This window comes from Oncorhynchus mykiss, chromosome 16, assembly GCF_013265735.2.
Source record: "Oncorhynchus mykiss isolate Arlee chromosome 16, USDA_OmykA_1.1, whole genome shotgun sequence".
NCBI lineage: Eukaryota > Metazoa > Chordata > Actinopteri > Salmoniformes > Salmonidae > Oncorhynchus > Oncorhynchus mykiss.
Window position 1 is genome coordinate 40845626 of NC_048580.1, and position 14002 is coordinate 40859627.

Sequence of the window (14002 nt, forward strand, 5' to 3'; positions counted from 1 at the left end):
CCTCTGTCCTCCACTCGTTTCCTGTATTAATGGCACCTGTTTGAACTTATCAGTATAAAAGACCACAACCTCAAACAGTCATACTCCAAACTCCACTATGGCCAAGACCAAAGAGCTGTCAAAGGACACCAGAAACAAAATTGTAGACCTGCATCAGGCTGGGAAGACTGAATCTGCAATAGGTAAGCAGCTTGGTTTGAAGAAATCAACTGTGGGAGCAATTATTAGGAAATGGAAGACATATAAGACCACTGATAATCTCCCTCGATCTGGGGCTCCCCGTGGGGTCAAAATGATCACAAGAACGGTGAGCAAAAATCCCAGAACCACACGGGGGGACCTAGTGAATGACCTGCAGAGAGCTGGGACCAAAGTAACAAAGCCTACCATCAGTAAAACACTACGCCGCCAGGGACTCAAATCCTGCAGTGCCAGACGTGTCCAGGTACGTCTGAAGTTTGCTAGAGAGCAGTTGGATGATCCAGAAGAAGATTGGGAGAATGTCATATGGTCAGATGAAACCAAAATATAACTTTTTGGTAAAATCTCAACTCGTCGTGTTTGGAGGACAAAGAATGCTGAGTTGCATCCAAAGAACGCCATACCTACTGTGAAGCATGGGGGTGGAAACATCATGCTTTGGGGCTGTTTTTCTGCAAAGGAACCAGGACGACTGATCCGTGTAAAGGAAAGAATGAATGGGGCCATGTATCGTGAGATTTTGAGTGAAAACCTCCTTCCATCAGCAAGGGCATTGAAGACGAAACGTGGCTGGGTCTTTCCGCATGACAATGATCCCAAACACACCGCCCGGGCAACGAAGGAGTGGCTTCGTAAGAAGCATTTCAAGGTCCTGGAGTGGCCTAGCCAGTCTCCAGATCTCAACCCCATAGAAAATCTTTGGAGGGAGTTGAAAGTCCGTGTTGTCCAGCAATAGCCCCAAAACATCACTGCTCTAGAGGAGATCTGCATGGAGGAATGGGCCAAAATACCAGCAACAGTATGTGAAAACCTTGTGAAGACTTACAGAAAACGTTTGACCTCTGTCATTGCCAAAAAGGGGTATATAACAAAGTATTGAGATAAACTTTTGTTATTGACCAAATACTTATTTTCCACCATAATTTGCAAATAAATTCATAAAAAATCCTACAATGTGATTTTCTGGATTTTTTTTCTCATTTTGTCTGTCATAGTTGAAGTGTACCTATGATGAAAATTACAGGACTCTCTTATCTTTTTAAGTGGGAGAACTTGCACAATTGGTGGCTGACTAAATACTTTTTTGCCCCACTGTATATGAACTGAATATGCTTGTCAACAACATCCAGTATTTTTGACAATATACCACAGCTGTTAGCCGTGGTATATTGGCCATATACCACAAACCCCCCAGGTTCCTTATTGCTATTATAAACTGGTTACCAATTAGAAGAGTAACAAATATTTTTGGGTCATACAAATGGTATATGGTCTGATATATACCACGACTTTCAGCCAATCAGCATTTAGGGCTCGAACCAGGCTTATAATTGTAAATATATCCCCTTTGCGCATTTTTGAGCAAAAAAAAACTTGGATGACCATAAAAAAAACAAATGTTAGGCTATTTTCTGGCAATTGTGCTGTTATTATGTGCCAAATGTTAAGAATACAAACAGTTATAAATTGCCCATTTGTGAGATCAACTTGTCATTTCAATAGGCATAATTTACAAATTAGAATTTGAGTTTATGATTGTAATTCAATTTAGCTCTGGTTTTAGAGTAAACTTGGTAGCCTACAGCTCCTGATAGGCCTACAATCTCTTTCAGATAGTCTACGGTAGCCTAGACAAGATATAGGCAAGATGTAAACTGAACGATTTAGAAGCTTGCTTAGTTCAAATGAACAGACTACTTCATTCAAAATGAATAGATTTCAAGGTAAGAAGGTCTTGTGTTTGCCAAAAGCCTGCTGGAATAGGCTACTGAGGATGGGGTCATAATTTCAATGACTGAGTTAAATATGAATATTATGTACAGTACCAAGTTTGGACACACCTACTAATTCCAGTGTTTTTCTTTATTTTACTATTTTCTACATTGTAGAATAATAGTGAAGACATCAAAATTATGTAATAACATATGGAATCATGTAGTAACCAAAAAAGTGTTAAACAAATCAAATATATTTTATATTTGAGATTCTTTAAAGTAGCCACCCTTTGCCTTGATGACAGCTTTGCACACTATTGGCATTCTCTCAACCAACTTCATGAGGTAGTCACCTGGAATGCATTTTAATGAACAGGTGTGCCTTGTTAAAAGGTTATTTGTGGAATTTCTATCCTTAATACGTTTTGTGACAAGGTAGGGGGGTACACAGAAGATAACCCTATTTGGTAAAAGACTAAGTCCGTGTTATGACAAGAACAGCTCAAATAAGCATAGAAAAACGACAGTCCGTCATTGGGCTCCCAAGTGTAGCAGCGGTCTAAGGCACTGCATCTCAGTGCTTGAGGTGTCACTACAGACCCTGGTTCGATTCCAGGCTGTATCACAACCGGCCATAATTGGGAGTCCCATAGGTCGGTGCACAATTGGTCCAGCGTCATCTGGGTTAGGGTTTGGCCGGGGTAAGCCATCGTTGTAAATAAGAATTTGTTCTTAACTGACTTGCCTAGTTAAATAAAGGTAAAATGCTTTAAGACATGGTCAGTCAATGTGAAAAATTTCAAGAACTTTGAAACTTTCTTCAAGTTCAGTCGCAAAAACCATCAAGCGCTATGATGAAACTGGCTCTCATGAGGACCGCCACAGGAAAGGAAGACCCAGAGTTACCTCTGCTGTAGAGGATAAGTTCATTAGAGTTACCAGCCCAAGAAATTGCAGCCCAAATAAATGCTTCACAGAGTTCAAGTAACAGACACATCTCAACATCAACTGTTCAGAGGAGACTGCGTGAATCAGGCCTTCATGGTCAAATTGCTGCAAAGAAACCACTACTAAAGGACACCAATAATAATAAGACTTGCTTGGGCCAAGAAACAAGCAATGGACATTAGACTGGTGGAAATCTGTCCTTTGGTCTGATGAGTCTAGATTTGGCCGTGTTTTTGTGAGATGCTGAGTGGGTGAACGAATGATCTCCGCATGTGTGGTTCTCACCGTGAAGCATGGAGGAGGTGTGATGGTGCTTTTCTGGTGACACTGTGATGTATTTAGAATTCAAGGTACACTTAACCAGCATGGCTACCACAGCATTTTTCAGCGGTATGTCATCCCATCTGGTTTGCGCTTAGAGGGACTATCATTTGTTTTTCAACAGGATAATGAACGAACACACCTCCAGGCTGTGTAAGGGCTATTTGACCAAGAAGGAGAGTGATGGAGTGCTGCATCAGATGACCTGGCCTCCCCAATCTCAACCCAATTGAGATGGTTTGGGATGAGTTGGACTGCAGAGTGAAGGATAAGCAGCCAACAAGTGCTCAGCATTTGTGGGAACTCCTTCAAGACTGTTGGGAAAGCATTCCTCATGAAGCTGGTTGAGAGACTGCCAAGTGTGCAAAGCTGTCATCAAGACAAAGGGTGGTTACTTTGAAGAATCTAAAATACACTGCTCATACACTGATTTACAATAAATTTCACATGCTGTTTTACAAATGGAATAGACAACAGTTGGAAATTATAGGCAATTAGCAAGACACCCCCAATAAAGGAGTGGTTCTGCAGGTGGTAACCACAGACCACTTAGTTCCTATGCTTCCTGGCTGATGTTTTGGTCACTTTTGAATGCTGTTGGTGCTTTCACTCTAGTGGTAGCATGAGACGGAGTCATGTAGTGCAGCTCATCCTGGATGGCACATCAATGCGAGCTGTGGCAAGAAGGTTTGCTGTGTCTGTCAGCGTAGTGTCCAGAGCATGGAGGCGCTACCAGGAGACAGGCCAGTACATCAGGAGACGTGGAGGAGGCCGTAGGAGGGCAACAACCCAGCAGCAGGACCGCTACCTCCGCCTTTGTGCAAGGAGGAGCAGGAGGAGCACTGCCAGAGCCCTGCAAAATGACCTCCAGCAGGCCTCAAATGTGCATGTGTCTGCTCAAACGGTCAGAAACAGACTCCATGAGAATGGTATGAGGGCCCGACGTCCACAGGTGGGGGTTGTGCTTACAGCCCAACACAGCGCAGGACGTTTGGCATTTGCCAGAGAACACCAAGATTGGCAAATTCGCCACTGGCGCCCTGTGCTCTTCACAGATTAAAGCAGGTTCACACTGAGCACGTGACAGACGTGACAGTCTGGAGACGCCGTGGAGAACGTTCTGCTGCCTGCAACATCCTCCAGCATGACCGGTTTGGCGGTGGGTCAGTCATGGTGTGGGGTGGCATTTCTTTGGGGGGCCGCACAGCCCTCCATGTGCTCGCCAGAGGTAGCCTGACTGCCATTAGGTACCGAGATGAGATCCTCAGACCCCTTGTGAGACCATATGCTGGTGCGGTTGGCCCTGGGTTCCTCCTAATGCAAGACAATGCCACCTCATGTGGCTGGAGTGTGTCAGCAGTTCCTGCAAGAGGAAGGCATTGATGCTATGGACTGGCCCGCCCGTTCCCCAGACCTGAATCCAATTGAGCACATCTGGGACATCATGTCTCGCTCCATCCACCAACGCCACGTTGCACCACAGACTGTACAGGAGTTGGCAGATGCTTTAGTCCAGGTCTGGGAGGAGATCCCCCAGGAGACCATCCACCACCTCATCAGGAGCATGCCCAGGCGTTGTAGGGAGGTCATATAGGCACGTGGAGGCCACACACACTACTGAGCCTCATTTTGACTTGTTTTAAGGACATTACATCAAAGTTGGATCAGCCTAGTGTGGTTTTCCACTTTAATTTTGAGTGTGACTCCAAATCCAGACCTCCATGGGTTGATAAATTTGATTTCCATTGATAATTGTGTGATTTTGTTGTCAGCACATTCAACTATGTAAAGAAAAAAGTATTTAATAAGAATATTTCATTCATTCAGATCTAGGATGTGTTATTTTTGTGTTCACTTTTTTTTTTTGAGCAGTGTATATTTTGATTTGTTTAACACTTCTTTTGGTTACTACATGATTCCATTCCATGTGTTATTTAATATTTTGTATGTCTTCACTATTATTCTACAATGTAGAATATAGTAAAAAATAAAGAACCTTTGAATGAGTAGGTGTGTCCAAACTTCTGACTGGTACAGTATTTGAAACGAATATGCTTGTTAACTGCCCGTTTTGTTGACAATCTGATTACTGCTACCGTTAATCTAATGTTCTCCGTTTTGTTGACAAACATTGAATTACATTTTATTTTACATGTAGCCTAATCTGATTACTGTTACCGTTAATCTAATGTTCTAACAACTGCTCGGCAATTACGATAGAGCTTTGATTACTTCTGAAATTAAACATGTCCATTAATAATTGCATAATAACACAAGGCTACAACAATAGCCTTTAACTTCAGTTTATGTATGAAATTGGTTTGCCAGCTCCAGGTAGGCTACAAAACTGGCAAAAATTGATTTGCAATGACTTCAGTGATATCGTCATTTAACATATGGAATATAAATTAAATAGGCTACTTGATGGCCAACAGAGGCAAATGTATCATTCTCCATATTTAATGTCAGTTTCATTGAAGACTTTCCCCCGTAAAATGAACCACGGGAGGTAGTTCCATAACTTCCATTCCACATTTCCACTCGGGCAGCCCCCGAGACCTAAGAACTGAGCATGCATAAAACACTTCGCTTGATTGCTCAAATAAAACTAAGTCAACATTAGAATGCAGTCTCCGAGCGATCAGCCCGCCTCGCTGTCTTACAAATCAACAGGTCACATTTAAAGAGAAATGCCATGGCAATTCAATGGCGGCCGCGGTGCAATTTAGAAGTAGTTCAAAAACCCGCGACCAACACATTTTCACCAGCGAAATTGTTATCCAAATTTAGCTAGAAAATAGCGAGCATGGCAACCCTGAGAGCAATGGTCAACGTACATAAATATTGGAGAATCTGACATCGTTTTAACACCACAGATATTTCACTGGATGTCTAAATGTGAAGCATCCGCTTGACCCAGTGACCGGCAGTGGAAAAATATAAGATTTTGGCCGAGATTTTGATAATTTTATCGTTTAAAAATGTGGATCAAAGTAGTTCTGTTCCCAAAACTAAAATATGTTACGAACAGAGTGGACTAAATTGTAGTCCTTACCTTTTTAAAAATTCGCGTTGATTAGAAGTGCAAAGGCGAATTCAGGCATTGCACATGCGTACTTCAGACAAGGGGTTACCTAACGGGAATATGCAAACGTATGCTAGAACGTTCCAATAGTATCGCGCTACCTCGTGCTTGGACCTGCCCACTTCTGCTTGTTTGACTGACTCACGGGCTGTGATCTCTTGTTTTCGTTAACATTAGCCAATGTTTTTAAACTACCGTGCACGATATGGTTCATTGTGCCAATAAATCAGCAAAATCTCATTTTAGATTTTTCAAATTGGCTGCGTAAGCTAAAATTGGGATCATGTATACGCTAATGATCATACAAAAAAATAGAGTAACAGAGCAATATACAATACAGCCGACTTAGCAAAACGAGTTTGTATTAAGTGCATGGGGGCTGCCATCTTCAAGCACCTCTTGTAACATTTAAAAATGAAAAACCTGAGCATCGCAAACAAAATCCAATGAGTGCAAAGTTTAACCATACAACTATGCACAAGGACTACTTTGAATTTCCATAGAACATTTTACAACAACCTTTACTTGGAACAGTGCAGATGCAAAGATTGGTAACAGAATGACCAGAGGCAAATGTATGGCTTTTGTTTTGACAGTGAAAAATCCTGTCACACTTACTGTGGAATTGCCCTTATTCCTGTCATTAGCCTTTCACTGAATTGCAATGTTTTAATTTTGTGACCAATGTAATGTGACAAAGAAAACTTTACCTCAAGATGACAAATACGTGAAACTGCCTCATTCTTTAAAATAAGTGTTACTTTTGATATCAAATTATGTTATGCAACCCAGCTCTGTTCCAACTTATTTGTTTCCAATAAAAATACATTAAACATTAAATACATTAAATTAGCATATTTAATATAAAGTATTTCAGATATTCTGCTCCCAAGGTGCTATACAAATGTAACACTTCTGATGTACAGTTAAATCACTTTTATTTTCACATAAAACTGACAGTAACCCTTAGGATAGTCCACCACATTAACCCATGGGCTTTGGAGGTGGTCTTGGGGCACCACCCTAGAAGGGAGAAAATAAAATATTTAGTCAAAATATTCATAACATACTTTCATAATATACTTTCACTTTGTCTACCATATTAACTTCCTGTCCCAAAAAGAGCTTTAGGATCCAGACTAGGTGAATTGGGAAAGATTCAGATCATGCTTCCAAGTTTATAGATCAATGAGTTTAGTTTGTCAATTGACTAGCTAGCTGAGGTCAATTTAACTTGACATTCTTAGGCTACATGGCTTTTGAATGTAAAAGCCCACCAAACACGCCCTTCCATAATCTCTGCCATCACATCCAACGCAGTACTTCCAGTAGTTTAATTAAGGGAGGTGCACTGTTGAGGCCGTTTACTCCTTTTAGTTCCTAGTTAAGGGTCTATAACTTACACTGGGCCTGAAGCGAGGTGGTGGTGTGCGGTCCTTCCTGGCCTCAGTGGAGCGATTCCTCACCACCTTGCTGTGGATGGCACAGCTCACACAGTAGTGCAGCTTCACATACAGCTTGGGCAGCACATATGCTTGAAGGGAGACAACAATAAGGGCAAGGTCAGATCAATGGCACCTCACAGCTGGGCCAGAATATTGATACTACATTTAAATGATTAAATGTTTTATTTATTTAACTGTAATCCACTGTAGTCTAGGTCATTCAATACAGCCACATGTACAGGGAAAAAAATACAAAAGCACTTGCCCAATACTTTCACATTTCCCCCAGCATAATCATCCCAATGCACCAGATACATGCAAGTACATTTGCCAACACAAAAACGTAGATATTTGTATGTTTGACAACATCATTCAGCAGCTACTCACAGTCAAACACGCTGGCCTCTGTGATGTCCCTCACCGCAGCAGCCTCGACAATGTTCCTGATGACAAACTTCTTGATGGCCTTGTCCTTAGGCACACACCGGGCACAGTTAGTGCAGCGGATGGGCTGGACATGTCCACGACCCTTCTTGGCACGGCCGTTATTCCTTCTCTTCTTAGTCTGGGGAGAGGTGGATGAGATGTCCAGTTATTTTAATGGTGGCTACGGAAACCAATGTGTGCGCCTGCAACACGACTTGACAACTTTACCCACAGAACGTTCCTGAACAGATCATGTCACGTCCGTTCCCCACAGATCGTATCTAACTCACAATATTTGGGGAAATGTTTTTAACATCAACACCCGCATACATAGATACTGGTTTACCTATTCACCTGCGCCACATAATTCTGACAACGAACGTACTCAGAAGCCTATTTGCTCATTGGAAAAACGGGTACTTGGTAGGCTTAGTTAAGGTAAACGGCTAGTTTGTTTCCTACACTCTTAATGTTAATAACGTTATCGAGTACTTCAACGGCTCTGAGGACGGATTATGCGCCTAATTACTATAACAGTTTAGCTCCATGATTTTCAACAAACGACCCATAACAGGTTATCAAGCACACATACGCTAACGCGTGCTTGTTGTAGCTAGTTAGCGAACCATATTTACAACTAATATACCAAATATAAACACTTTTCGTACCCAAATTATGAAGAAAGGACTACATATGATTATTTTCTACAAGTAAATGACCAATTCGGCGGTGTATTTTGGTGTGTATTTTCAAACTCAACATGCTGGGCCTGTAGAAGAATCAGACGCGCTCTTACCATCGTGGCATGGAAGGCTGGAAAGAGAACGAGACGGAAGTGGGAAGAAAATTCATGCGTATTTTCCGTCCGACGGGAGAGCAGTGCGCATGTGCAGACCACATGTGCGTTTTGTGTGGACGTTCGCTAGATGTCGGCATTGACTGGTTTATGAGCTGGTACAGCAGAGGGGGAGGCAGGGCTTCCCAAACTCGGTCCTCGGGACCCCAAGGGGTGTACGTTTTGGTTTTTGCCCAAGCACTACACAGCTGATTCAAATAATCAACTAATTATCAAGCTTTGAAAGTAGTGGTATGTGTTAATTGTAAGGGTGCTCATGGGGCTGGGTAGGTTGAGGTTTCCAGGGTTAGAGTAGTGCAGAAGTTGTCATATGCTGAGGCAGTGAAGAAAGTAAGGGAAGATGGGAAGATGGGTCAAGGGGGAGGGATCAGAGGAGTGGTGTGAGTAGTAGATCTGTACCAGCACAGAGTGATATATGTTTCAGTAAAATTGGATTTTTGGCATTTATAGTAATGTTTATCAACTGTACTGCAGGGATGGAATGTAAAGTCACAGAAAATAGAGGTTGTGGTGGCAGCTGCAGAGTGGTATTTGGGTGTGCAAGAATTACAGGGTGTGTTAAGTGGTGATGTCCCATCCTTTCAGGCTGTTGGCCTGAGGTAGGACTAAATATATGGTACTTATAATAATTTTTGGTGTGTGTAGTGGTAGATGGTAAGGTATTTGTTGTACTTTTTTTGTTGTTGTTGATTTTTTATTTTTTTAGAAAAGCGAAGTGTAGTAGGTGACGGTAATGCAACATTTACTGGATGCCAACCACTGTGGATTTACTTGACGCACCCCATGGAACCATTCTGTCCTGCTTATGTGCTAATGTCATGTATGTGTGCATGTTGTCTCCTCGGGGTCGGTTTGAGCTTGTTTTGCACTAGGGCAAAGAAATACACTTCTAGGAGCTCACGTGGGGTGATAGGTCACTGATCATATGACCAGTGATGAGAAAGTGTTTGAACCAGAGGTTTGAACAGGTGAGAGGTGACCGCGGTCGGTTTGAAAACTCTGTGGAGCGGTTCTTACCGTCTCACTAGAACAACATGGATTACACCTCTACTCCCCATTTATACGGTAGGCGCTTAACAAAATGTATTTGAACTTTATATCCTATAGCAAATGGAAACATCATCTAACTAAATCTACTGAAGGCAAATTCTACTTGGATGCATCATGAACTGTGAAAGTGGTGGGAATCGCCATTACACTGACAGCATTTTCTTTGCAGCAATTGTTAGTCATTCATAACAGTTTTATATTCAAAACATTTAAATTACAGTCTCACATAAATGCTTAGGATAGCCTACATAAAGGACTGGTTAGGGCTAGGCCGTTGCAATGTTGACATGTCACAGTATTAGGCCTCTGTAAGTTATATCACCTGATATTAAAGTAACTTGAGTCCTGGCCCTGAGAAAGTTGGTGAAAGAGAGGGGACATATTTGGAGGGTGCAAACCTTGGCTTCCATCACAAATGGCACCATGTTCCCTATGTAGTGTACTACTATTGACTAGAGCCCCATGGATGGTGCATAGGGAATAGGGTGCCATTTGGGACTTAACCTCATTGTCAGCCAGGCTGAGACAGGATAACACTGCGTCTGGAAGCGATTACAGAGTTTGGTGAGCAGAGCAGTGAGAAAAGGGTGGGGGCAGCAGGGAGTGTTTGTGTGTGTGTAAACGTTCCTTCTGTGTGTGTATGTGAGCCTGCCTGTGTGGATGTCTGCTTTCATGTGCTTTCATTCCTGTGTATGTGTTGGAGGAGGGCCAGTTATGCAAGCAGCAGTTCTCCCCGTGCACGCTGACTGGAAGATGTGTGGCTCCTGTGGTTGGCTGTCCCCTGTGTCACTGCCGTTAGAAACCCGAGTGCCAAAAGAAATGTCTTCTTTACAGGGGCCGGCTGCCAGACACTTCAGCGAGGAGAACGGATGGGACCAGAGAACTTTGACTTACTGATGAAAAAATCGTGCTTTTACCATCAAATTCACACCCACTCAATGCACAGTCATACGGAGTTACACCAAAAGTGTCTTTGGTTACACACACTCGTGGGCAATTCTCTCCTGCTTTGGAGTGTGTAGTTAATTATATGATACATTAAACATCTCCCACTGAGTCATTGCTGTGCTAGCGTCTTCTAGGGAAGTCAGTCACAGTATCACAATGTCTGATAATGATGTCAGCAATGTCAGATTAGGATGTTTAATGTTTGAGATGCCACATTTATTAGGTGTTTAGGTGTGTGCTAGTGGTTGTGGAAAGGACCTAGAAGGGTCAGGGTGGTTGTGTGTGTGCTCACTCACATGTGGGCATGAGCGCGTGTGTGTGTGTCAGAGAGAGTGAGAGAGTGACACAGGAATGTGTCAGAGTTCCCGTAAGCCACCATTGCTCCTAAACTGCAGCAAATAAACATTCCTGTGCTGGTGTGTCAGAGCTGAGCCCTTGCCCGCTATTGCTGTAATTAAAACCAAAAACACCCCATTTTCCCTCTTTGTCTCTATCTAAATTCTGCAGCGGTTTGCATGTAGACAATGTCCCACTGATATACTCCAATTTAAATGACCCCAGCCTTTGTGTGATCCCGGTTGATAAGGTAGGTTGTAGGTAGACACAGAGCCACAGTTGGACAGACAAGTAGAGTGCACATGCTATTTTGACATATGGACTCTACCCACTCGGTGCTCACATTTAGCAAAGTTGCTAGTTAAGGTTTCTGCCAGATGTCTATGAACAATGCAAACACACGCACATGTAATCGCCTTCCATAACAGAAGATTGGCATTGATGGCACACCAGAGAATCTCTAGAATGTATAGTGATGTTTAACCGTTGGAGGCTTAGTCGCTGTTTTTCCCCACAAAGTCGTTTGCAAATGATCAACGTATAGAAACATGCCTTTTTTTTGATAGTTCCAATTACAATGCAGTATTTCGTGTTTCGCCGAGATATTTTATTTCTAACAATTTTATTTATTTATTTCACCTTTATTTAACCAGGTAGGCAAGTTGAGAACAAGTTCTCATTTACAATTGCGACCTGGCAAGGGGTGACAAAGCAATGACGAGAGGGTACCCGACATTCCTGTGTACCCGACATTCCTGTGTGTGGGTTTGCAGTGCACCGTCACCCCTGTCCTCGTACCAAACAATACTTAAAGCGGGGCCCCTATTCCACCCTATGAGCAGCAAGCATCAAGGCAGGCTGTGTGAAGTCTGTTCAGCGAGCATGGCTGTGCTGTCATTGAGGACTCTATCTCTGCAGCAGTCCTGTGGTTTAGAAGATGATTTCATCTAAATGAGATCCTAGCAGGCCAACTGGGAAGGAGCAGCCCGTCCCGTCAAGCCAATAGAGATAATCAAGGGGTCATGGTCTGTATGTGTGGGGGCCGGTAATGCCCCATGAATTATTACAGCACACACAGTCATGCCAGACACACACACAAACACACCACAGAGTTCAACCAACCCTCCCTCCTACCTTAACTGCCCTACTCCTCTGTCCACCTCTCTCCACCAGGGCCCGAGGCACTGAGCCTGACCACAGACATCATACTGATTTCTCACAGTGGCCTAGCGGTCTGTCCACATTCCCACCCTGATTCACTGTGCACTGCAAACCCACACACAGGAAAAAGTGGTTATAGACACACACACACATACACTCACGGGAAACAGTGGTTTCACAGTGTCTGTCTGCAGTGGTGAAGAGGATTGAATGTCTGTCTTGCTTTCCCTCTGAATCTGTCATTCCCCCAAATAACACCATCCATATCTCATCCTCCGTGCCAGAGGTTATGGAGTGATGGAGATGTTACCAGGCAGGGGCCATTGTGATGTAGGGTGGCTGTTGCTACGGAGCTGCCATCTGCTGAAAAGCGTAGTTGCTAGGGTGCAGTTCTTCTGGACTGTGTCTGCTTCCCAGCTGCCATCCCCATACACACACACAGACTGGCATGCACACACACAGAGAGGTACACACACACACACACACACACACACACACACACACACAGACCATACTTTAAAACCCCCCTCTTGTAATATCAAACCCCGCGGTGCATCAGCTCTTTTTCTCCACCACTCTTAGTCCGAGCACCCCATAGTACCCCACTGCATATAATTGGCTATCTTTGTCTGGGTCCCACATGACACCCTATACCCTATATAGTACACTACTTTTGACCAGAGGCCTATGCGCACACATACATAGTCGCAGGCCCAATGCACTACTTTTGTGAAGAAAATCCGATTTTTCCACACTCCTACTTCCTGCAGCTACACACACACTCAAACACTTTAACAGTGGAGGTGCTCTGTTGGAAAAGACTCCCTTCTCTTAAAAAGTGGCACTAAGTTAATCCTTATTGGACGGTCCCAGACCAGTGTGGCTTTGTCTTGGCCAATTATCAAGTTACTTAATTAGTGGCATTATTCAATTAACTTTATATGGCTCTTGGCCCTAGAGTTGTTGGTTAAGTTGTTCCCCAGAGCTAAGGGTCCTATAAAGGCATTTTAGCGTACTGTTTGAATTAAGTTATTTTTAATGGATAAAAATGGGAAATAGATTAATTCAGTCAGGAAACACAGAGTCATTAGTTAACCTCAGGTATTGGGGCACTAATTGAAGTGACAGTTATAAAAGGAGTTAATTCCATCAAGAGGATTATGGGTAAATGTAAATTGCTCTGCTCTGCTACTCTCCTCTACCTTCCCCCATCTATCCCTTCTCTGCAGCCCCTTTATTCCTGTTACTCTTTCTTTCTTTCTTTCTTTCTTTCTCCTAACTTCCTCCTCTTCTTTAACCTCTCCCTCTCTGTCCTATCACCTCCTCTTCTTCTCTAACCTCTCCCTCTCTGTCCTATCACCTCCTCTTCTTCTCTAACCTCTCCCTCTCTGTCCTATCACCTCCTCTTCTTCTCTAACCTCTCCCTCTCTGTCCTATCACCTCCTCTTCTTCTCTAACCTCTCCCTCTCTGTCCTATCACCTCCTCTTCTTCTCTAACCTCTCCCTCTCT

At 43.1% G+C, this 14002-nt stretch overlaps 1 protein-coding gene across 1 annotated transcript; it reads right to left on the reverse strand.

The window, feature by feature from the left end:
* Positions 1-7191: 7191 nt before the first annotated feature.
* rps26 (ribosomal protein S26) lies at positions 7192-9046 on the reverse strand. Its single transcript, XM_021565882.2, has 4 exons — positions 8938-9046; positions 8103-8280; positions 7674-7804; positions 7192-7293 (listed from the first exon to the last, which is right to left on the reverse strand). The coding sequence occupies exons 1-4, from the start codon at positions 8938-8940 to the stop codon at positions 7255-7257; spliced, it is 351 nt and encodes a 116-aa protein (XP_021421557.2). The 5' UTR covers positions 8941-9046; the 3' UTR covers positions 7192-7254.
* Positions 9047-14002: the final 4956 nt, after the last annotated feature.